General features: G+C 41.3%; 1 protein-coding gene across 26 annotated transcripts; it reads right to left on the reverse strand.

Moving 5' to 3' along the window:
- Positions 1-2805: 2805 nt before the first annotated feature.
- On the reverse strand, positions 2806-22957 carry REC114 (REC114 meiotic recombination protein). 26 transcript variants are annotated; one of them, XM_083571830.1, is made up of 9 exons: positions 12642-12966; positions 11752-11780; positions 11212-11286; positions 10865-11033; positions 9663-9752; positions 8847-8930; positions 6486-6698; positions 5925-5978; positions 2806-4755 (listed from the first exon to the last, which is right to left on the reverse strand). In XM_083571830.1, exons 3-9 carry the CDS (start codon positions 11238-11240, stop codon positions 4594-4596), a joined length of 801 nt encoding a protein of 266 aa, XP_083427956.1. In that variant the 5' UTR covers positions 11241-11286; positions 11752-11780; positions 12642-12966; the 3' UTR covers positions 2806-4593. The 26 variants fall into 26 exon arrangements, with proteins under 26 accessions (XP_083427956.1, XP_083427975.1, XP_083427973.1 ...); XM_083571849.1 differs by lacking the exons at positions 11752-11780; positions 12642-12966 and adding an exon at positions 22831-22957; XM_083571847.1 differs by lacking the exons at positions 11752-11780; positions 12642-12966 and adding an exon at positions 22808-22892.
- Positions 22958-23297: the final 340 nt, after the last annotated feature.

Genomic DNA, 23297 nt, shown 5'->3' on the forward strand with positions numbered 1-23297 from the left:
AGGGATAACAGATCCCTTAATGGTAAACTGGCACGGCGTGGGTGGCAGTTCAGCTCCATGCGGGGACTGACTTCCGGCAAGCAGCCACGGCTTCCTATTGGCTGCAGGAAGCTCCTGCTGCCAACAGGAAGCCGCAGACGCCGCCTCCCCCCCCCCATGGCTCCGAAACCCAATGGGGAAAGAGCAGCTTTCAGAGCGATGGGGGAGGAGGCACCGTCTGCGGCTTCCTATTGGCTGCAGGAGCTTCCTGCAACCAATAGGAAGCCGCAAACGCCGCCTCCCCACCCATGGCTCTGAAAGCCAGCACATAAAGAGCGGTGTGTGTGCGCGCACTCCTGCCTGCTGGCGGAAAAGTTTGTTGATCCCTGCTTTATAGGCTTGGTCTCAGGATGACTTAAGCAAGCCTGCACTCTTGCACATCGGCACTAACACTCTTTTCCATTCCTTTCTCCTGCCTTAGGGCCTCAGTATTTTAAGCTGATTGAGGAATGTATTTCTCAGATAGTCCTGCACAAGAATGGTGCTGATCCAGATTTCAGGTGCAAGCACCTTGACCTTAATATTGAAGGTCTGGTAGGTGGACCAGGGGTCAGCAAACTTTTTCAGCAGGGGGCCAGTCCACTGTCCCTCAGACCTTGGTGGGGGGGCCAGACTATATATTTTTTTTGGGGGGGTGAACGAATACCTATGCCCCACAAATAACCGGAGATACATTTTAAATAAAAGGACACATTCTACTCATGTAAAAACACGCTGATTCCCAGACCGTCTGTAGGCTGGATTTAGAAGGCGATTGGGCAAACTAAGGCTCGGGGGCCAGATCTGGTCCAATCACCTTCTAAATCTGCCCTGCAGACAGTCCGGGAATCAGTGTGTTTTTACATGAGTAAAATGTGGGGCAGATGGCATTGTAAAAATTACACTGCATGTAAGCTAAATCTTCTTAAATTAGGCAGACCAGTCCCAGACCAGACACACATCAGAATTATGGGACTGGAAGGAGCCTTCAAATCCAAACCCCAGTGCTTTGGGATAAATCACACATTCACATACATAAACATGATCTCTCATCACTTGGTAATTCACAGCTATCCGTGCAAACTGGATGCATTTGAAAGTATTGCATTTGAGTTAATGTCAGGTGATATGAAAGTCTGTATTGTAATGTTTGATCTGGGATGGTTATCTTAAACTTACAGGTCATTACTTGATGATGCATTGCAGTCATCAAATGATGAATGTGCATGCATGAAAATGTCTACACACAGGATTTAAAATATCCTTCACAGATCTCTTAAAGACCCTCTTGTGATGTATTTTTAACTATCTCATCCTGGCAAATCCTTCTGCCAACAACGTCTGGAATTCAACTCTCTCTAGGAAAGCAAGGAAAGTTTAGAAGTGTCCTTCCAACAGTTATATTTGAAACATTTTGTTTCATGTAAAGAACGCAATCTCATTTTCTGTTTCATGTAAAGAACGCAATCTCCTTTTTCAGAGAGACTTTCAAGATACAGCAGCCTGTCTGTGGTAAATCACTCCTCAAATGCCTGGAGAGTGTATTTGATAACTCAAAGTCCCAACTGTCTATAGAAATGGAGAAAAATGAAAGGCAACTAACAACTAGGGAAGACCTAGTTGATTTGAGAAGTCTGCTAAATATCAAATTAAGTTTAGGAAGATATTCCAGCATTGTTGTGACTGAGAACTTTTGAATGTATATCCTTTGCATACATTTTAGACAGGATAAAGGAAACAAACTAATCCTGATGTAAATAAAATTTCATGTGCTGTAGTGAAACCGTTCAACTCATTTAGGTTTGAAATAACATTTTTTGGAGTTAATAGATTTGAGAAATTTTAAAATGCTGCTCCCTGTTCTAAGTTTCTAATATGAGGCACTAAAGCAAAGCTTTCTAAACTGTGGGTCATGACACTTTAGTGTGTCAGCTACAGTGTGTAGGTGTGTCGTGCAAATGCTCCCTGCACTCCTCCTGGGGCTGGAAAAGGGATAGTTTAACTTCTGGTTTGCTAGTAAAACTGAATTACCATGTCATGAAATGATGCATGTCTATAAACTGTGTCACTAACATGAAAAGTTTGGAAAGTTCTGTACTAGAGCTTATGTACTGTGTACGTACGCAAGCTTCCCCTCATCTGCCTGTGTGGGAGCTAGCTGTGGCTGCTCAGTGATAAGGGAAAGACATTCTACAGATGTTCTATGTGCAGAGGACAGTGTCACTTCAACTGAACACCAACCAGGCAACTATTTCTCTCTCTATTTGCCACCACTTGCTTATGTGTCACTTACGAGCATGGCTGCTGGTTGCTGTTATGTGCTGAGCTGAATCCTAGAACAATAGGATCCAGAATGCAGCAGTCTGATTGGTCCGCAGGAGCCATCCAATGCAGCTCCAGGTGGAAGTGAATCAGTGACCTGATTGGCCTGCAGGAGCAGCCAATCAGGCTTATGGAGGAGGTGAATCTGCAACCTGACTGGCCTACAGGAGCAGCCCGGAATCAGCCAATCACGCGGGGCTCATTGTATAAATAATGTATATATAGCTAGATGTTTTGGGGAAAATTTCATTCATTGCTACTATGAGCTGAATAAAGAGCATGAAATTCACACTCGACTCTGAGTATATTTCTGCTGCCTACCTGGCTACTTCAGCCTGTCTCCCCTCCAGATCTCTCAGGCACATTTAAATCCAGTAACATAGGCCAAATGGTTCACAGCAACCATACATGCATGTGTGTTCAACCACCCCTTGAGGGTGCCCAGAAACCAGTACAGCCCAGAAATCCAATTAAGCAGTTTATTCAAAAGATGTATAGAAAACAAAACAGAGATCAAAATGAAAATAAAACACTACCAGAATGTTGGAGAAGCAACACATGGTTTTTAGAATGCCCTTGTGTTGTTAATTTATCCATTATTTGCCAGTTTGTGGCTGAGAATCAATAGTACTTTCTTTACTTTCCAATCTCTGTAAACAATAGCCTGTTGGTTTCCATCATCCTTTCCCACTGACTCAGGTCATTTTTTCTGGGATGTCTCAAAATCAGACATTCAAGTCATATTGTCCTGGTTTATACCAAATGAGGATGAGGCCTTGAGTTTTCACCTGGCCATTAGAAGAAAATGGGATTCATTTTTGAGGGGAGTGGGGCTGTGCTACTAACACTTTTAATGCTGTTCTCAAGGGATCAGTGAATTGGAAATGTGCTCTTAATGAAAAGTTTCTCAGCCACTGATTCAATACATTTCAGACACACTTATTATCTGAACCAATGCACACAGGAGCACCTAATGTAGTTCCTTTCATGGGAAATAGAAATTTTGATGTGTCTTTCATGTTGCACAATTCCATCAAAGTCATATATTTTGAAGCCATTATACTCCTGAAAATAATTGAACTTATCATTACTATAGAGAGATGTTGAACCAGTTCATAAAATCTCAGGAAGATAAGCAGCAGTTTACATGCCGTGTCTGCTATATATGTTGGAAAATGGTTTGCCCTGTGTTTTTCGGAGGCCTCTTGAACTGTTGTTACCAAACTTGGCATGAGGGTTCCTAAGGTAGGCACAGTGGTTTTCACCAATGCTAGGATACCAGCTGCCATTCTGAATCAAGATGGCAGTTCAATATATGGCCTGGAGTGACTTTGCCCGAATTTCGACATGGCATGATAGGTCCAAACTGCACCAATTGCAAACTTGGCATGAGATTGAGGCAGGGTTTTTTTTTTGTCAATATTGGGCTGCTGGGTGCCATTTTAAATTAAGATGGTGGACAAAAACATACATTGGCAAGACTTTGCCCGACTTTTGGCATGACAGGTCCACATTGCATTGATTTGGTTACCTCTGAAGATACTGTCGCATCTGAAGGGACACTGCCAAATTTTGTACGACAGGCCCAACCTGTGCCAATTTTGATACCCCTTAAGATATTGTCACTCAACTCAACATGAGGGTTCCTGTGTGGGAGGTGGTGATCTTCATCTACATTTGGATGCAGAGCACCCATTCTGAAACAAGGTGTTTGAGTGAAATATGACTGCTCAATTTTTGGTGTGATGGGTCCTAACTGTGATGTGGGTGCCCCTTATGTAGATGTAATCCCCTTAATAACCCCAGTTTTTATCCTGTCTCTTGTGGTGCAGTCCATCTCATGACCAAGCCCAATAAACCCCTTTACAATGAGGTTTTGAAGCCTTCCGAGGGAACCAGCGGCAGCAAAGAACTTAAACAAACAAGACACAGCTACTTCAGACAAGTGAAGCTGAGGGACCAGGTCCCTGACATTGTGGTAGAGGCAGGATTTCTCCATTAAGATTTTACATTCTTATAAAAGACCCTTTTGGGTTAATGTCCTTTCAGCCACAATAACAAAAAGCAATTTTTTTCATGACAATTTAAAGTTATGTTGTTTTACGCATACCTCTAAAACCTGTGTGTATTTTCTGAAGTGTAATAAATGGATAACCTTTTTAAAAAATAAAACCACTAGCTATGGTACTCTTTCTCAGTTATCTATATTGAATTTATCTAATCGTAATACATTTTCATTTATTGCTTTGCTTCCTACTCATCTGTAATTTTTTTCAGCTGGTTCTCCACTTCTTGCACAAATGCTGGGAAGCTCTGATCCAAGAGACACAATCGAATGAAACTGCCTAGATCTTCAGCATTCCACTGGGAGTGTTGATATGCAAGAGGAAGCTCTATGTTTGATGTCAACACATACTGCAGAAGCAAGAAGATATGGTCAACTGCTTACAAATAAAATAACAATGCTTTCTACCAATTTTGCTCTGCCTAATTAAGTCTTTCTCTTGATGAAGTCCAAAGGCATTGGAACAACTTACGTACTCTTTCAGAATTATCCTTTCCCTATTTACTCAGAATGGCTGTTTACCATCCTCCCGGTGAGCACTGGTTGCGGCACCTTCTCTTTTGCCTGAATGTGACACAACATCTTAGTTGGTCTTCCCCCTTGGCCTTTCTTGTGCTTAAGGGCTGCAATACATAGCCTGCTGCAGCTAATTCTTATATAGATTACAGACGTATATATACAGTGTGCATAAAGGGTTTGCATCACTTGAACATTAAGGCGCTTGCTGCAGTTAGATGTTGGGCTGCCTTAATATGCAGGAACATTAAATCAGATAGCTCAGTGGTTGGAGCTTAAGACTCTTAATCTCAGGGTCATAGGTATATATCTCTATCTATATACGTATCACTGTGTTCTGCAGTGTTTACTTCCAAATAAGCATGCACAGGATTGAAGCTTTTGTCTTCTAAATATGCCATTAAAAATAATAAACTGCTTAAAATGCAGAAAACAAGAGGACAGAAACTCTGCATTATGGTCTTATTATACTGTTTGCTTGTTTGTAATTGTATTTTTATATTGTCTTCTTCTTGGGTGTTTTTTTGAGGGGGTTTAGTTGGTCTAGCCCTTTTGTCTCTGGGGGCATTCATAAGAACATGTGGCTCTCTTTTTTGCCTTTTACTACGGTGTCTGGTTCCTCTGAGCTGGCAGTTTTGTCTCCCCTTCCCACTCCTCCATTTACAGAGCACCAGGTTAACTTAACATAAGATAGGGCAGGGCGATGGCCATCCATAGTCAATCATAATAAAATCTGTGAGCATGTCTAGTGTTGTCTTTCTCTTTTCAGTGCACCATGTTCTCAAAGCGAGACAGACAGGTATCTTGCTCGCAGTGAGGAGGGGGGTTCTGGAGATGGAGGGGTGATTCTTGCCCTTTTAGCTGCCACCAGTGTTTTGATTTTCCTATTACTTATTAGGGGGTATGTTATTATATGTGTCCTTAGATGAATGTCTGTGTTGTTATCATGAGTTTCGTTATTCTGCTGTCAGAGACATTATATGTCCTGTGCTCAACTATTTACCTGTGCTAGCTCTGCTACAGATGCTCTTTCTTGTGCTGGAGGTTGATTTACAATCTAAAAAGTATTGAAGATAAATTCAATAAAATGTATATTGCCAAAGGAACGAAAATAACAGAAAAATGGAATGAATATTTTTTCCAGTTTGTGTGATCCAAAATATTTAGAATTTGTGCGCTCCAAAAATTACTAAAATCAGAAGAGCCTTCTAAAGCATCATTTCACAGCAGACAGCTGGGGTCCAGGTGACCTGAAAATGGTCAAAATCCCATGACATTTGATACCTAAGGGCTATAAAAGTATAAAAAGGTAATCAAAAGAATAGGCAAACATGCATTCCTGGCTGAAACCCATGGGACAACAGTTGGCTATTCCTGTAGGGCCAGCCCTTACATTAGGCATGCAGAGACAACCCCTTGAGGCGGGGGTGGGGGGGCGGCAATCTATTTTGCCAACCCTGTATTCCTATTTTATAGAAGAAATGTAAACAATACACAAAAGTGAAAGCAGTACTTTCCCATTCCTTCTGTCAATCCACCCCCTACACACACCCCATCACCTTACAATGTGCTCCGTTGGTAAATTTTGCTCAGCATCTTTCATCTGACACTCATTATCTAGCAGCAGGCTGTGAACTGGCTGCAATTCCTGTCTTGCTGCATCCATTACTTGAACTGGAACATAATCAGCAAGCTTCTGCACACAGTTATTGCAGTGCTCCTCTGCCTGTGTTTTGGAGTCTCCAATAAACTGAACACGAAACATACGGTGTTGGGTCTATTTCAAAGTCACAAAAGAGAAAATGAAACTAACTTTCCAGCTCCTTAATTTAATTCATGCTGCCTGCCTGTTCTAGGTGTCTATAGATGCAGTGCTAAAACAATCAACCTGGGTATATACATACTTCTACAGTTGTGATATATTGTGATATATTACCATTGTTTCCCAGTGGAAACTAAGGAGTAGCTAGCAATAGCTTGTACATCTAATACTTGCTTTTTCTGACCAATAGCTCATTTTTTTTATGAAAAGCTTTTCTTTTAGATCTTACTGAATTGATGCAGCATTGACAACACAACTCACAATGGCCACTTACTGTAAGACCCCTGGGAGCAGTGGTTGGTCGCCTGGCACAACTGTGGCTGAGCTAGGCACCCTCTTCGCATCCTGTGTAGTTGTTGGGGGACAAAATCTTCCTGTGGCTGCACAAGTGGGTGGGAGCCTGCCTGTTTGAACAGGCCAATGATGGGCTAGTGAGTATGGCTGCATCATTCATAAAGGAAAGCTCCCAGTGCATTTGGTGATGGGCAAGGCATTGGGTTGGATCCTTGGGGGGGGCAGTGTTGGGAACCCATCCCTGCCACTAAAAATATTTAGGTACCCCAATAAAGGGGTCCAGGAGGCAAAGCCTGTCCTGATACCCAGACGGGAGCTAACTAGCCATGGCACGCCTCCTGAGTGGAAGTTCTGGATGGAATGCTCTGATCTGATGTATGTCATAATGTGACCCTTAATCCAAGGTTGACCCAGCCAAAACATCAATCACCAGTTGGGCTACCAAAACCTAGTTACAATGAAGTTGTGGCCTATTCAAACCCAAGATCTTGTCCTGTGTTCATCTTTCACTCTTCCGGTGGTAGTTGGGTCCTGGCAGCATGCACCCAGTGCCTGGGCCTACAATCCCCAACTCTCACAAGAGCCTTTCGCAAACCATTCAAATTTAACGAGGTGTTGTAATTGTGCATCTCATGTGAGCCTGTGTTATTTATTAACAGGTAATGCTGCTTTTTCTTGTCTACCTTACAGCTGCATAGGCATTATCTGCTTAAATCCCAGCTAGGTCATCCTTTTTTTCAATTTGGATCAAAGCTGGATTGAAGAAAAACACATCAAAGCACAGTATTTCATAAGAAACAATAGACTCTCGGGTGTGGGGAGTCTTTTTGGCTCACACTCTGATGGGTGGGATACTGATAGTACTTATCGTATTTATTTGAAAAGAACTTAAACGTCACTTGCTTTTTCCAACCTCAGAGCTTCTTTTTCAGGTATTTATTATTTAAAAATCAGTGTTGTATTTAATGTCACTATATTAAGACCTTAATCAAAAACACTGTAGGCTGCTTCATATGGTCATTTTTGCCATACCAATAATTACCACTCACACAACTTTATGAAGCAAAGTATTTTGTGAACGGTGATTGTTGCAACAGTATTCACAGCTGGCACAATTCTTTAGCAAGGTCTTCAGATATATAAAAAGAGGACTTGAATATATAAATAAATATGACACCTGAATAAGTACATCAAAATATGACGTCTAAGTAAATGATTTCTTGAGTGTACCAGATCGCACGTAGGAATTCCTAATTGTATTTTTATTAAAATAAAATAAAACCACTTCTAATACTTGTGATGAACTATTATAAAACTTTTCCAAAGCATGTAATCCTATTATTTCCATGTTTCTTTGGCATAAAGCTGTCAGGAAGGTAGATTTATAATCAGGCAGCAGGAAACCAAAGAGTACAGAAATTATGGAGGGTTTTTTTCCCATATAGCATCTGATAGCATTCTTCAGCAAGAAATGCAGCAGTTCCAGATCTGTTTAAGCTGTCAAATTTTCTGTGGTACCGTGGATGGTAAGGAAGGAGGGGCCTACCAGACAACATACAGCACAAAACAGAAGGGTTTTCTTTAAATTGGATTTTGTGTGCACATAATCTTAAAATGCCAACAAAATAGATGTGTAAGAAGCACACACATACCTGGAACTATTCAAGGTTTATTAAGTGCAAATAATTAAAGTATAGAATAACGAGGGGAAAGTAATCTAGACAACTGTGTCAGAGAACACCAAAGAGAGAGAGATACTGTATATAGAAACATGCTAAGAAAAGAATTTTGAAACCTGAAACAGCATACCTTTGTTTTTGAACCAAACAAAATGCAATCTGCATTTCTAACTATCTTCAGCCATTGAGAAGCATCAATTAATGAAAAACCTTCCTGGGGGGGGAAAACATGGCTCAATTTATCTACAGAAAAAGCTCTGAAGCAGGAATACATCTTACAGTCTATTTCAAGGGCTAGCTGATCCAAGTCCAGCCTAAAGATAAAGAACCATAAGACGGAAGAGCAGGGGCCTTGAAGTTGCTCATAAACAATTAACAGTTTGACAGGTGCATTAGCATATATACAGTAATGATTAGGAATATTCTGCAGGGATGTTGGATCAAAGTGTATTCAGAGCGGTCAGAGCCCTTAAATGGTTACAGCGTCCTGGGGTGGGTGACTAGGGCATTATTCTGTTTTATTTTGTATTCCAGCTAAAATTTAGTCCATCCAGATCAGGACCATGGCATTGGGGAGACTTTCTGTAAATTCTATTTTACAGCTGGATCTAAATTACAAACTCTATGGCTAAAATATCCAGCCAACTTTGTTTTTTCTACTGCACCCCCTAATCTGCTGGGCACCCGTTCCGAGTGCTTGAAAGCTTTCTCACTGTTTTGTGATACTGGGTTTGTCCAAATTATTGCCCAACTGTGAACTTTTAATTGGACTATATGGCTTTCTTTGCATTTTGTGCAAATTTGAAAGCATCTAGCAAAGTTCTTACACTTGCAAACCATTTAAGCAAGTGTTTAGTAAAACCAATATAACATTCCTACAATGAACATTGTGAAACTGAAGGGATAATTTCAATGGACACAATTACTTATGAAAATGAATACTCACCATTACTACCTTTCCTCTGGAAATGAAGAAATGGCCAGAAATAACTATGGTAAGAACAAGGAAGCCGGATTCCTTGTTCGATTCCAAAACCTTATTTATAATGACAATGAAAAAGACAATGTGTATGAGGAATATATCTTTTGCTTCAAAGCAGCTATTTTTACAACATATACGAATTACTTAAATCTATTGGTGCCTATTGTAAAAAACCATAGTAGTTTTATTCCTTTTGTGTGTAGAAGCAAGTAAGAAATAAATAAATGGAAAACTTCTCTTATTTAGGTCTGACAGCCTTTCGTAAATCATGAGAGGTGCTTAGAGATGAAAGTCTGCTCCAAAATCATGCTGGAAGCCTGCACTTCAATGCTAGAGATTTCACTGAATGGTGTAAGGAACAAAACTCTGAAACTAAAAACAAGTTTAAATCTAACTTAAGAACATAAAGCTTGCTGTATCAGGACCAAGGTCCACTGAACCCACCTTTCTTCCTGCATCCCAATTTCTGTGCCCAATCATATGTCTCTGGATTAGGTCACAAATAGGGCTTGATAGGTTTACCATCAAATGCTAAGCAGTAGCACATCTAGGACCTTCAACCAGTGCTATTTTTCTAGAAAAAGAGGTGCCGCAACTCACCATGAACACCTCCCTCTTTCTCTTACAATGGCAAGAGAGGTGCTGGAACTGAGTTCCTATGAGTTCCCCCTCAAAAAAACCCCTGCCTACAATAAAATTAGATTATAGACACTTGACAGTAGCCCAGCAGGGTACAACATTGATTTCAGTCACAATGATGATCTCGCGTCCCATCAAAGCATACAGACCAAAACCCAAATCAATGCATGGAAAGGCCTTCAGCCACAGTGACACTCTCACTACTCACCTAAGAATTCATTGACAAGGTTGAAGTTTTATAGGTGCAGAATTTTCTTGAACTTTCTAGATTTCTCAAAAACACATACTGCAGCTATTGTTTACTTATGTTAAGCCTCTGAGACTCAAGGTCAATGCTCAGGGGCAGACAGTTTATTGTTACAAAAGTCTAGTGCCTGCCCCTCTCTCAGCCGAGCAGTGGCAAGAGCCCATGGAGTTCCAAGCACACAAACGGTCTGTGTCCTTTTGGAGAATGAAATACATGCATGCGTGGCATATTTTATTGACATACAGGGTCCTCCATATAGGCTCAGCTAAATTAAGCTTACCTTCCAAGAGCCTGAGGAACTGCCTGATGTTCCAGGTATGAATGTGCCATAACGTTTCAGCATCCATTCTGCAGCGTTAAGGCAGGAAGCAGCATCCCGTGACTGTTCTGTTTCGGGAATTTGGCCTGGCAGTGGTTGCTCTATTTCAGAGCATGAAGCTGGATCACAACTGACCCACTCAATTTTGGGGAAACAATATGCAGGGTGAACAATATGGAAATAAAACAAGACGGGAGTGTGGGGGAAGTCCAGGGGAGGAGGGTGGAAATATGAAAAATTGTTAAAGATACATTGTTAGAAAAATCAATTAATTTTTTTAAAAACAAACAAACAAACAACTGACCCACCCATGACTGTTACTGCTGCTTGTCGCCATCTTCTAGGCTACAGTCACTTGAGAGGAAACCACAAAATGGGGGAACCTACCAAAATCAACACGATCGTAAGATTTAGGCAATGGTCCAATGAAGCCTGTCCATCCTAATACTGGAGGGGGGCCACAGAAATGACTTTAGTCCACGTTGCTTAAAAAATCTGTGACTAGTAGACCCAGTTTGAGTTGCACAACTCAAACTGATTAATTTTTTTTTGGCATATATTCTAACAATCCCAAAGTTTGAGACATAGGTTGTAATTTGCCTGTAAGGTTTCGATACCTATCCCCTCTGGATTAAAGAAATAAAATGATTACAGAACTGAGGAAAGCTGGAAGTTTGTGGGGCTAAAACTGAAGTTTGGACCCTGTTTTAATCTAAGGATGAGCAAGCTAATAACTAACTGTAGGTCACTTGGCACATGATAAAATTTATGTATAATATTTTGACAGCATGGATAAAACAGAAAACTATACTTGATTGATTTGCATTAAATTATGACTCAGTGCTCTGTTGCCGTACTCTCCTTTTGATGCTACTTTCTATAAGAAAATGAAATGAAAGTATCATTTTGAAATGCGTATTAAGTCAACAAGCTACTATTACAGAACTTTATTCTAGTGTTCTCTAACACAAACAATTTATGTAACCACAGCCATCTTTAAAATTCTCCTAAAACCTTCTCAAATGTTTTTCTTGTTAAGGGTCACATGTCACTTTTGTTTAGCCAACTTGTTATAATTTTGAGAGACTTCAAGTACAAACAAGGAGGTAATAAAAGTTATTGTTGTCCATGTAAGCCACCACCACCCAGAAAGTCACTTCTCTCTCCTCTTCCCACCCTATTTTGTTCAAAAGTCTGCCATGGCAGAAATTCTGTGCAAGGTACTACCAACTCTGTGAATACCCTTTGCGATATTCAAATTGTAGATCAAGGCTCAAATTCAGTTTGAAGAAAGGAGCACAATGGCAGCATGCCCAAATACCTACAGCAGGCCTTCAGTGCAACTGTATATTTGAATGATTGCTTCACATGTGCAACTGCATTGCCTCATGGGGGGGTGGGGGTGTTTCATTTTTTGACTATTATTTACAAACACACACAATTCTATTGTCAGATTAAAGTTGTATGCTGCCTTCTTAGTCCAAAAATAGGCTTCTCAATGGGTTTAGAAAACAAGAAAGGCAAAACAGATTAACAACAGAAATCATAATTATAGAAGAGCTGCCTCATAGAAAGAAAAAAGCAGTCAGGAGCTGAGGCACTTGGTTAGGCCTGGGGGTGGGGAACTCTTAGAAAATATGCCTCCTCCAAATTAAAAAATCCCAGCGATTTGGATCCATACCCCAGCCGTTTCCCATATTTCGTCTCACAGGCCTGAACTAACATCCATTTACAGAACCTGTGCAATTTCCTCAGCTGAGGAAGCCTAAGAGATGAAGGCCTGCATCCAGTCAAAAAGCCTGCTGAAAATATGAACAGTGGCTTGACAAGACAGGCTCTTGAAGGAGCAAAGAGAAGTCACCCTCAAAAGGCAATCCCTCTATTCTGTCTGAGGGTTAGATACTGTTGAGAACTCAGAAGGGATGGTGTTAAGATATTTTTAAGATTTTCCACAACAACTATTTGAAAAAGCAGGCTGGAATCCTTTCTATTTCCTCGCTTCTTATAGTGCTTAGCTTCCCCAACACATCCCAACTGTTTCATTCTTGTCTTTAACACAGATTATTTACGTTCTATTTCTATGCCTTTCAAATATTTCTTCAGTCATGTAAATTTTTGGTTTGTCTGTAGTAAATGTAGGGGTGTAGCATCATGGGAAAAGTTATGGTGTTTCCAGATAGGGCCTTAATATTGCATAAAGCGTCGTTGAGGCATCACAAATCTAGAAGTATGGAATCATTAACCATTTTTAAAGAAGGGTAATTTGACCTTTGTTATAAAGAATTGATTTCTTGTAAAAGCAGCACTCCTGCTAGTGGCATGAATTGGAAAGGATTGGAAACAGCAGGTAGAAAAACTGGGATGGACTGTCCTGAGTGGTAAGGAGGGAGGAAATATGGTGTGTTTAGGACATGGGGATATGGGTTTATGATTTAGTGTCCCCCAGTCGTGTAGCCTGGGGCTCTGCTTGCAGGGCACTGAGCTGCTGAGGGCAGCTGAGAAGGACGCAACTGGGATGTCCTGGCCCCGTAGCATATCTGAGCCATGGTGTCGCTCCTGGGAATGATGCACTGGCTTGGACACCTGCAAGTACCGTATGGCCAGAAAAAGCAGCATGGGGCTGGCCTCTGCCCAGAGGCAGCAGCAGACTCCCTGCAGGCTCCACAATGCTTAGCTATGCTCAGGCACTTTGATTTCAGTAGTGCGCCCTGCCCCACAGGTGGCTTGCCTTGCTCCCTAGCAGCTAGCTATGCCACTGGTGTCCCCAGAAATTACTGGGCTTTGCTTCTTTTGTTATCTTTCCTTTCCCCCTCTTCCCACAACTTCACTGCTTTTGAAGCTTCCCTATCTGTGCCCAATCCTATGCATGTTTACTCAGAAGTGGGTCCCATTGCAATTAATAATAATATTCAGTGAGGTTATGTATAGAGGATTTGCCACCTCAGTTGGGGGTAAGGGCTCGCCTACTAATTTTCTGCTATGCACTCATTTGTCTTAGCCTTTAGCTTTCCTCCCAAGGAGTTCAGGGTTCTCCCCCACTTCAACTTACCCTCCCAACAATCAGGTATATAAGTTGAGAGCCAGCTAGCAAGGGGATTCTGCAAGCTGGTGGGAGCCCAAAGTCTGAAGATATCATGGGAGCACCCGGACAAATTCAAATATATCACCATAATTAGAGTAGGTGTATTACCAAAATATGCACTTTTTTTGGCCTCCACTAGTGCACGGTTTCAGGACCAGGATTGCATGGTTTGTGCATCGAGTAGGCAAAATTGCAGATGTTTCAGTAGCAGGAGTAATGTAATGGATGGTCACAAGAATAACCAAGCAGTGAGACTGACATGCATGCAGAAGACATTGTATATTTGGATGACACAATGAACAGCATAAGCAACCTGTCAACATACGTATATGCACTTTTGTAACCTGAGAAAATCTTTAATAAAAACTTATTTTTAAAAATAGCAATCCTTTTGAAGAATAAAAAAGCTCTTTCACGAGTACCATAACTACCCAAGATGTTAGACATGGTGGAAATTATCATGAGAAAGTGATTGGTTGTTTTACCTGACATGCTCCATCCAAGGAATGACAGACTAATGCTGTCAAGGACGGGACAGAGGAGGAATGGTGGAGACCACCTCCCCAGCTTGAACCTTCCAGAGAAGAGGAAGACAGGTTTTATTCTGTTTAACCAGTTTTTCTTTGTGCCTCCTGATCTTGCTATGCTTGTTGTATTTGGAGCCAGGAAGGTATTTGCTTGTAGACAAATTGGCCAGTCTAGAGGTTTTGCCTTCCCTATAGCAAAATATCACAGCTTTGGCTGTTAAGACACTGGGTGGAATCCTAGTCTTCAAGCTTTGGGTGAAGAGGGTTTATCTGCTTACAATAATTTTAAGTCGCAGGTTTCTGTGGCAAAAAAGCAATTAACAAATTCAATAAATAAAGTAATAGCCCTGTTCAATTATGTATTCTGGGAAACTGACAGGGAAAGGCATTGTGGCAACGTTCTCAGTGAAGCCATTTTGAGAGTTACAATGTTAAGCAAGGAAGCCATTTTGTTGATCTAGGCCAGGCCCCCATATCCAGTAAATACACTCAAGACACCCATTACCCAGACACACACAGAGATAGGCTGATAAGGATTACCAAACAAGGACATGGAAGGGTAATGCCCTACTCCTCATGCCCTGTCTCTAGGCAGAACCTATTGTAGCTATCAGAGTATGTGTAATGCTATAACTTTTGATTGGATAAAGACCTGATTCAAGAATGTATAAAGGGAAGCCTCCCCTGTTGGGGAGGGCCGGACTTCGGAACTTATTCCTCCGTGCCATTGGTTGCTGCCGGCAAACAATTAAAACTTTCTTGCTTTCAGTGGCGTAGCGTGGGGGGTGCAGGGGGGGCCGGCCGCACCAGGTGCAACATCGGGGGGGCGCGCGCTCGCAGCTCTCTGCCCCTACCTGCCTCATTCACTCTCTCTCAGCGCTGTCACGGATTTTGCAAAAATTTCGCTATTGTCACACGGATCCTCCTCCTAGCCAATCAGGAAGTGGGATCCACTTCCTCATTGGCCGAAAGGCGAATGCATGCAATTGGCTGAGCTGCCAAGCAGGAGGCGGGAGGACTCGAGGAGACGCGGGGAACTGAGTAGAAGCCGCTGCTGCAGGTAAGTCTCTCTGCACTGAAAGGGGGCACGTTGGTCTCTCTGCATTGAAAGGGGGCACACTGGTCATTCTGCAATGAAAGGGGGCACGCTGGTCTCTCTGCACTGAAAGGGGGCACGCTGGTCATTCTACATGTTGAGCTGACCAGATGGATTGAAGTTTGGTTGGTTCAACAGTGACGAGACAGATTTCGATCCATATGTAGCTGTTCCAGCTCAACATAAGTTGATGTAAGCCAGTGGGTCTAGCAACCTTTAATTTATTTATTTATTTTTGCTGAAAGAGTAAAGCAATAGGCATGAAGGTGAATAAACATTATGTTAAGAGTAAAGAAATGGTTATACAATGAAGGGGTGCTAAAAGTGCAGCAAGGCAAGAAAGTGATTTTCTTTTTTTCTTTTTTTAGAATTTTAGCAGAATACACCACCTATATCATGCCATACAAAAAAGAATCTGGTGCACAAGGCAGGAAAAGGAGAAAGATAGAGACAGAGCAACAAGCTAAGTTAGCTGGAAGCCTTCACTTGTTTTTGGTGAGTACTGCTGAAATTAACAGCAGGACCATCAGCAGCACCACAGGAGACTCATAATCCTGATCCTGTGTCGGTGGACATTCCTGTTCCTGCATTAGAAGCAGAGACAGTTTCATCTAAGGATGTTTATACTCAGCCAAATCTGCCAGAAAATATTGACCAAAAAGTTTTTACTGATATTGGCTATTGGCCTGAAACCATGGATGAAACCTTGAAAACTGAACTTGTCAGGCGAGGGACAGAGGAACTGCATCTATGCTCACCGAAATAACTCGACTTCGGCACCACATTATCTTGTATAAGGAGGTCAATCCTGAGGAGCAGGTTGCAAACTGGTCAGCTTCGCTGGGTGTATAAGTGGAAGCTGCAAGAAAGTTTAACTAACTTTGTTGTCACATTAAGAATCTTTCTTACTATCACTGTTTCTACAGCGAGTTGTGAAAGAAGTTTCTCAAAACTTAAACTAATTAAAATATATCAGAGATCTACAACGAGCCAAGAAAGACTGAGTAATCTAGTAATACTGTCCATTAAGAGAGACTTTAATGTAGATTTCAATTCCGTTGTTGAAAAATTTGCGCTAATTAAAAGCAGGCAAATTTAAATTAATCTGTATATACAGATTGATATCTTGCACTTCTATTAAAGAATTACAATTAGAGGTACAGGATTGAGGAAGTTGGCTCCATCTAGCCCAGTCTTGGATCATCTCCAGGGTATGGAGAGAGTTAGAACTTACAGGGTTAAGAAGTTCTGAGTGACGTCTCACATTCTTTGAGGCGTGGCGTAGAACACTGAGGGGAGTGTTCTTCTACTCTGTCTCACAGAGTGAGCTTAGCTCCGGTATGGAACGCAGCGGAAAATGAGTGCGGTGTCACCGGGAGCTGTAACCTGTTGAACTGTACAAAAATAAAGCTCTTTGTAAGATAAGGAAGAAAGCGTGCGTCGGCCTGATTTATTACGCACACACGGCTTACCGCTTCTGCTTCGACGCTGTGTATTTCACTCTGCTAAAGGAAGCTGGAGGCTGGAGGCTGCCCAGAGGGAGCAGGGCCACGCAGAGGAAGCGTGTGGACTCCGGGGGCAAGCAAAGCTGCTAATCAATCACCCAATAGTTCCATTTTGATGTTTAGTTTTTGTTCTTGATATTTTTTGTCGTTTACGATGGTTGTGAGACGACATATAATAGCATGGCCCATGCTAGGTTACTACATTTGTAGATTTGTATTCATAGACCTGCTGAAAATGTGGAGAATGTGTAATGCATGTTCGCACTCAATAAAGTGTTTGAAAATAAACTTGTATTTAGATGCATTTTACTTTAATTACATCAGTATTTTCACAACAAACAATACATGTGCTTAGGGGGTAAGGGTTTCTTTAACTAATCTAGTGGAAGAGACTCGAGTGCTAAAATCCACGGGTTAGGGGGCGCAAATTACTTGCCTTGCCCCGGGTGCTGACAACCCACACTACGCCACTGCTTGCTTTATTTCTCTGTTGCTGCATGGTCATTTGACTGGCCTGACCGTTTGCTACACGCTAACCTTTGATGTGCCATCTAATAGGACTGTTGATCTGAAAGGTGTCAAAACTATCACCATGAAAATCTCCGGACATGAGAAAACCCATTACACAGCTGTGTTGTCTTGCTGTGCAGACGGCACCAAATTGCCACCCATGTTAATTTTCAAAAGGAAAACATTTCCAAAAGAAGTGATTCCAAGAGGAGTTGTTGTACATGTTCAGTGAAAGGATGGATGGATGAAAATGGAATGAGAGTATGGCTTGAAAAAGTGTGGTCCAAACGTCCTGGAGGGCTTCTGGAAAAACCTGCCTTATTAGTACTTGACCAGTTTAGAGTACATATTAACAAAACTACAAAAAAGTGCTTTAAAGAAGTGAAGACTCACCTAGCTGCAATTCCTGGAGGTCTTACCAACCAGTTTCAACCTCTCGACATTTCCATCAACAAGCCATTTAAGGTCTTTATGCGAGAAGAGTGGAACAAATGAATGGCTGCTGGTAATCATGATCTGACACCTACTGGACGAATGAAGAGACCCACTATCAGTCAAGTTTGTGAATGTGTGAAAACATCATGGCACTTGGTGAAGGAGGAAATCATTGTCCAGTCATTCAAAAAAGGTGGCATTAGCAATGATTTGGATGGAAACGAAGATGGTATCTTATATGAAGATAGTGAAGAAAGTGATGTCAGTGATTGTGAGCAACTGAGCTTCATAAATTCTGACTCTAGCAATGATGAGTTCTTGGGGTTCACAGAAGACCAGAAGAGTACTCGAACCTTAAAGTCTCTCTTCATTTGTTAATGAGTGATGATGGTTCTTAACGCCACTGTTGACTGCTGTTCACTTTACATGGTTGAAATATTATTCTGATATACCAGTAGTTTATCTTATGGAGCGAAAAATACAGTATGCTAAAAGAATGAAAAGGAAGTACGGTGGTACCTCGGGTTAAGTACTTAATTCGTTCCGGAGGTCCGTACTTAACCTGAAACTGTTCTTAACCTGAAGCACCACTTTAGCTAATGGGGCCTCCTGCCGCCGGAGCACGATTTCTGTTCTCATCCTGAAGCAAAGTTCTTAACCTGAAGCGATATTTATGGGTTAGCGGAGTCTGTAACCTGAAGCGTATGTAACCCGAGGTACCACTGTATCCACGTTGGCTGAAAGCGTCCTGAAGAAGTTTACTCAAGCCTGAGAACTGGGGAAAGGATCTGGAGTGGAAGCATTTTTGGTTCCCCCATTCCCTGTACTGAGATGGGCCTCTTGATAAATTCTAGATTGTATCTTATACTGACTTTTACACGTGCAGAGACCACTAAATTTAAGACTGCCTCATAAAATAAGGAGCTCCAGTGCCTCCCTATTCCACAAGGCCTTCCCCATCATGTGTGTTTGCTCTTATTGTGTACATACTTCCTGATAAAGTTCAGTAGAAATGCCATTTCTTCCCTGCAGTTGCACCTTGTTAAGTCATATGTTTGTCACATCTTGTTTCCAATTGCTTTTTATCTGGAATACTAACTTTCATTGGCATAGGTATTTGAGTTGGTTTTGTCATGATGCTTTTACTCTTGGACTCTTCCCATGCGTTTATGTTCATTCCCCGACCCCTTGCTAATAAGATGCTGACCTTTGCCAGACATTCCTCTTTGATTTATAGAGCTTCAATCTTCCCATTCCCAAGAGCAATTTTTCTCCTTTTTACTAAATTATTTAATCTTATTTAAATGATCTTACTAGATTTTGGCTGAAGAACCCTGTTTTCCCTAATGGAGGGAAGTGAGCTTGAGAGCATTGTGTTTCTTTCCCTTGTTATAAACCTTGTCCAGATTGAGAACTTCTCATCACAAGGGTATTTAGAATGATTGGGGGGAAGGGGGTTTGCTCAGTGATTGGCACAACCCTATTTTGCTTCAATACATCTGGCTCATCTCAATCTTATTATTATTCAGAATAAAATCTCTGTATTTTTCTCATCAACTTTGTTTCTGCAATAATGAAGTTTGAAAGGAAGTGAAAGTCCCAAGATAGGAAGCTGCCTTGTAACAAGCCAGAGCAAGGAGCAGTGTGGTGGGACAGTACAACATCTGGCCTGTGTGCATGGGGATGTGCGCTGGGCATGTATATAAGAAGTATCTACTTGATCAGGCCAATGGGCCATCTAACCCAACACCCATTCTGTTCTCAGACACTTGTAGAAAACGTGCAGGCAGGATCAAGCACAAGAGTGATGTCCCCTCCTGAGGTTTCCCGCAACTGGTAAAAAAATCTCCACCCCCTTTCTTCATGCCTTGCTTAATTTAACACATCTTGTTGTCTCTTTCTTGCCTTTTTTATACGTACACTCCAGAAAAAAATGTTTAAGACTAGGCAAGACATGCATTAACGAGAAAGCAGCAAAACAGTTTGTGCGTTACATTCTTTGTGTAACGCACAAAGACAACAGGTCCAGAGGGTGGCAGCATGAAACGGGCCTTTTCTGCACTGGCTCCCTGTTTGTGGAATGCTCTCCCCCAGGGAGGTTCGCCTGGAGCCTTCATTATATACCTTTAGGAGCCAGGCAAAAATGTTCCTCTTTAACCAATAATAATAATATTGCAGAAAGTCTGTGTCTAAGTCAAGGACAAACTGAGTAAAGCAAATTTCTTTGAGTGAATATGAAAGAGGATTCTCTCAGGTAAATCTTATACTAACTTCATTGTCTCTGCTTATAAGGACAATTTCTTCGTGGGTGTTCATCAGGATGTAGGACCCCCTTTTACTCAGTTCAACCCTACCCAATATGTGGAATCATGGTCGCTACATGAACGTCATTCTGCAGTTGATACAAAAAGCAGGAAGCTATTTAAGGATGAGGTACATTGCAGGATATGTTTAAAATGTGGCACTTACTGCAAGAACTTCATGGTAATGATACCTTTTTTTCTACAAAAAAGCACTATTAGGGTGGTCTACCCTCAGAGGCGGATGGATCCAATGGGTTTCCAAACAGTTCTTGGGGATTTTCTGGCTGATATAACTGGTGCTCCTGTCTAAGACGTGGCCAACCTCTGGGACATCCAAATGGCTCAGGCTGTTGAGCACATCTCCCACTTGATGGAGCCCGTTAGGCTCCTTGGTATACTCCTGGCCTTTAGGCAAAGAAACAAGCTGGGAGATAGCTTGAATACAAGCAGATGAAAATCCATTCAAATACAATCAAACACTGGTGAGAGCTCATCACTTAATCTATCTTGTGGCAGTGCAGTGAAGTCAGCAAAGACTGTGTTGACTTGCTTCAAGAAGCCAAGTCTAATAAGCAACACTACTAGTGTTATTTCTGTATGAAATGGTATTTGGATATAATAATGTAGGAACAATATGTAACTAGAAACAGCTCAGAAATTACAGAAAAGCATCTCATAATATTGAGGGAACATGGTAGACAAGAACTTCTAGGTAAGCACTGCCATCTTGTGGGTAATTCAAAGGGGAAGCTACCAAAAAAATCATACTAATTGAAATGGCAAATATTTTTGGATAAATCACTTTCTGACTGTGTTTGATTAATGACTTAACTGTAATAATATTAATGACTTAACTGTAATACTAATTCAGCTAATTCTGCAGTTACTATTCTTTCTATTCACTATGTAGAGGAAAAAATCCTTCAGGAAAAAATACAGAATTTCCCCAATTCACAGTATGTTCTCAATCTTCCACCAGGACCATTGAGATAAAGCAGAAAACAGACAGACTCATTGTGATTTCTATATTGATTAAAGGTAAAGGGTAAAGGGACCCCTGACCATTAGGTCCAGCCGTGACCGACTCTGGGGTTGCGGCACTCATCTCGCTTTATTGGCCAAGGGAGCCAGTGTACAGCTTCCGGGTCATGTGGCCAGCATGACTAAGCCGCTTCTGGCAAACCAGAGCAGCGCACGGAAACACCGTTTACCTTCCCACCGTAGCAGTACCTATTTATCTACTTGCACTTTGATGTGCTTGCGAACTGCTAGGTTGGCAAGAGCTGGGACTGAGCAACGGGAGCTCACCCCGTTGCAGGGATTCAAACCGCCGACCTTCTGATCGGCAAGCCCTAGGCTCAGTGGTTTAACCCACAGCGCCACCCGCGTCCCATCTATATTGATTAGTGTGGTCTAAATGCCCATGACCATTAAAAAATTATTTTCTTCAATATATTTCAAAACCACTGCCCAAACTGTCAATGGGCAGCCATGTTAGATACTCTTGCAGCAATGAGCCTCATAGTACCTTACAGACTCGATTTCTTTTACCAAAGGTGGACTTTTTGTTGATTAAAGCCCACATCATCATATCCTGTTATTAGATATACACTTAAGCCCCAAAGAAAATAAACTGTGGCACCAAACAACCTTGATATAAAAGGCTATTACCATTTGTTTACTGGGGTGTGAAAAGGATAGATCACAATTCTTGCACTGAATACTAAGCATTGTGTTATTGTTGTTAAATGGCAAGAACTCTCTTCCCAGAGTATTAGTTATGCCTTCCAAATGCACCCAATATGCACTCTTACTTGAAGAATGTAAAACCCCTTGGTGGACTACAAATACTCTTAATATTTTTATCTAGAAATCTATTAAACACAACTCTGGAACCCATTGAAGAGCTTTTAAAAAATAAACATTCTGCTACTCCACACGAGGCTCTCAAGCCTAGTTTCCTTTTTATTCTATGTTACTGCATTTTGAACATATAGAGAAGTATCGCCTGTTTTCATTTTGTATTTTTAATCAATCCACTAAGTATTCCTGGGGCATTTTTAATTCCTGAGATTTTAGGGGCTGTGGCTGAATACCTGGCCTTTACTATGGCAACCCAGTCAGATGGGTGTGGTACAAATTTGTTGTTGTTGTTGCTAATGCAGTGTTTCCCAAACTTAAAATAACCATATACTCCTTTTGAAAGTTTAGACTTAATGGTGTACCTCTTCTTGGAAGATTAATTGGGGATTGTTTTAAATACTATTTTATCCAGCCTAAATTCTGCCATATATCCTTTTGAAACCCTTTCGTGTACCCCTTTAGGTACAGAATTTCCCCCCCCCCCAAAAGACATCATGAAGCCCCAAAATACTTCAGCAGCCTTTCAGCCTCTAAATAAAAAGTGGCAAATAATATAATTGTTGTTAATAATAAATTAGCTGACCTTTATGTTTATTAGTTACCCACCCTTAACGATAAGGTCCCAGGTGGGATCCAACGACAAAAAAAGACCCCATGTTGCAAATGATTTAACACAGAAAAATAAAGCGGGCTCCTAAAATACACATCTCCAGTAGCAAAAGCAAGGATAAAGATTTGCACAGAAGATACCGGAGACCAACCTCGCTCCTAGAACAATGCCTGGTTCAAAAAGTAGGTTTTTTAAAAATCATAAAAGGTATGAATGGAATTTAATTGAAATCTAAAAAGGGGAAGTGGCGATCACACTGCACATAAGTTTACATTAATTTTCTTTGCTAATAAGCCTCAGCGTATTTTCTTTCTTTTTTTGCCACGTGCTCCAGCGCTCTAACTTTTAAAGCTGAAACGCCTGCATCTTTCAAGTTAAGATTTTAGTTTGCAGCAACCTCTTCCCTAGAGAAAAAAATACACCCCCAAAAATATAAACCTCTCCTTATGAGAAACAAGAATCG

The sequence above is a fragment of the Podarcis filfolensis genome (genome assembly GCF_964270895.1).
Source record: "Podarcis filfolensis genome assembly, chromosome: 9".
Classification (NCBI taxonomy): Eukaryota; Metazoa; Chordata; class Lepidosauria; order Squamata; family Lacertidae; genus Podarcis; species Podarcis filfolensis.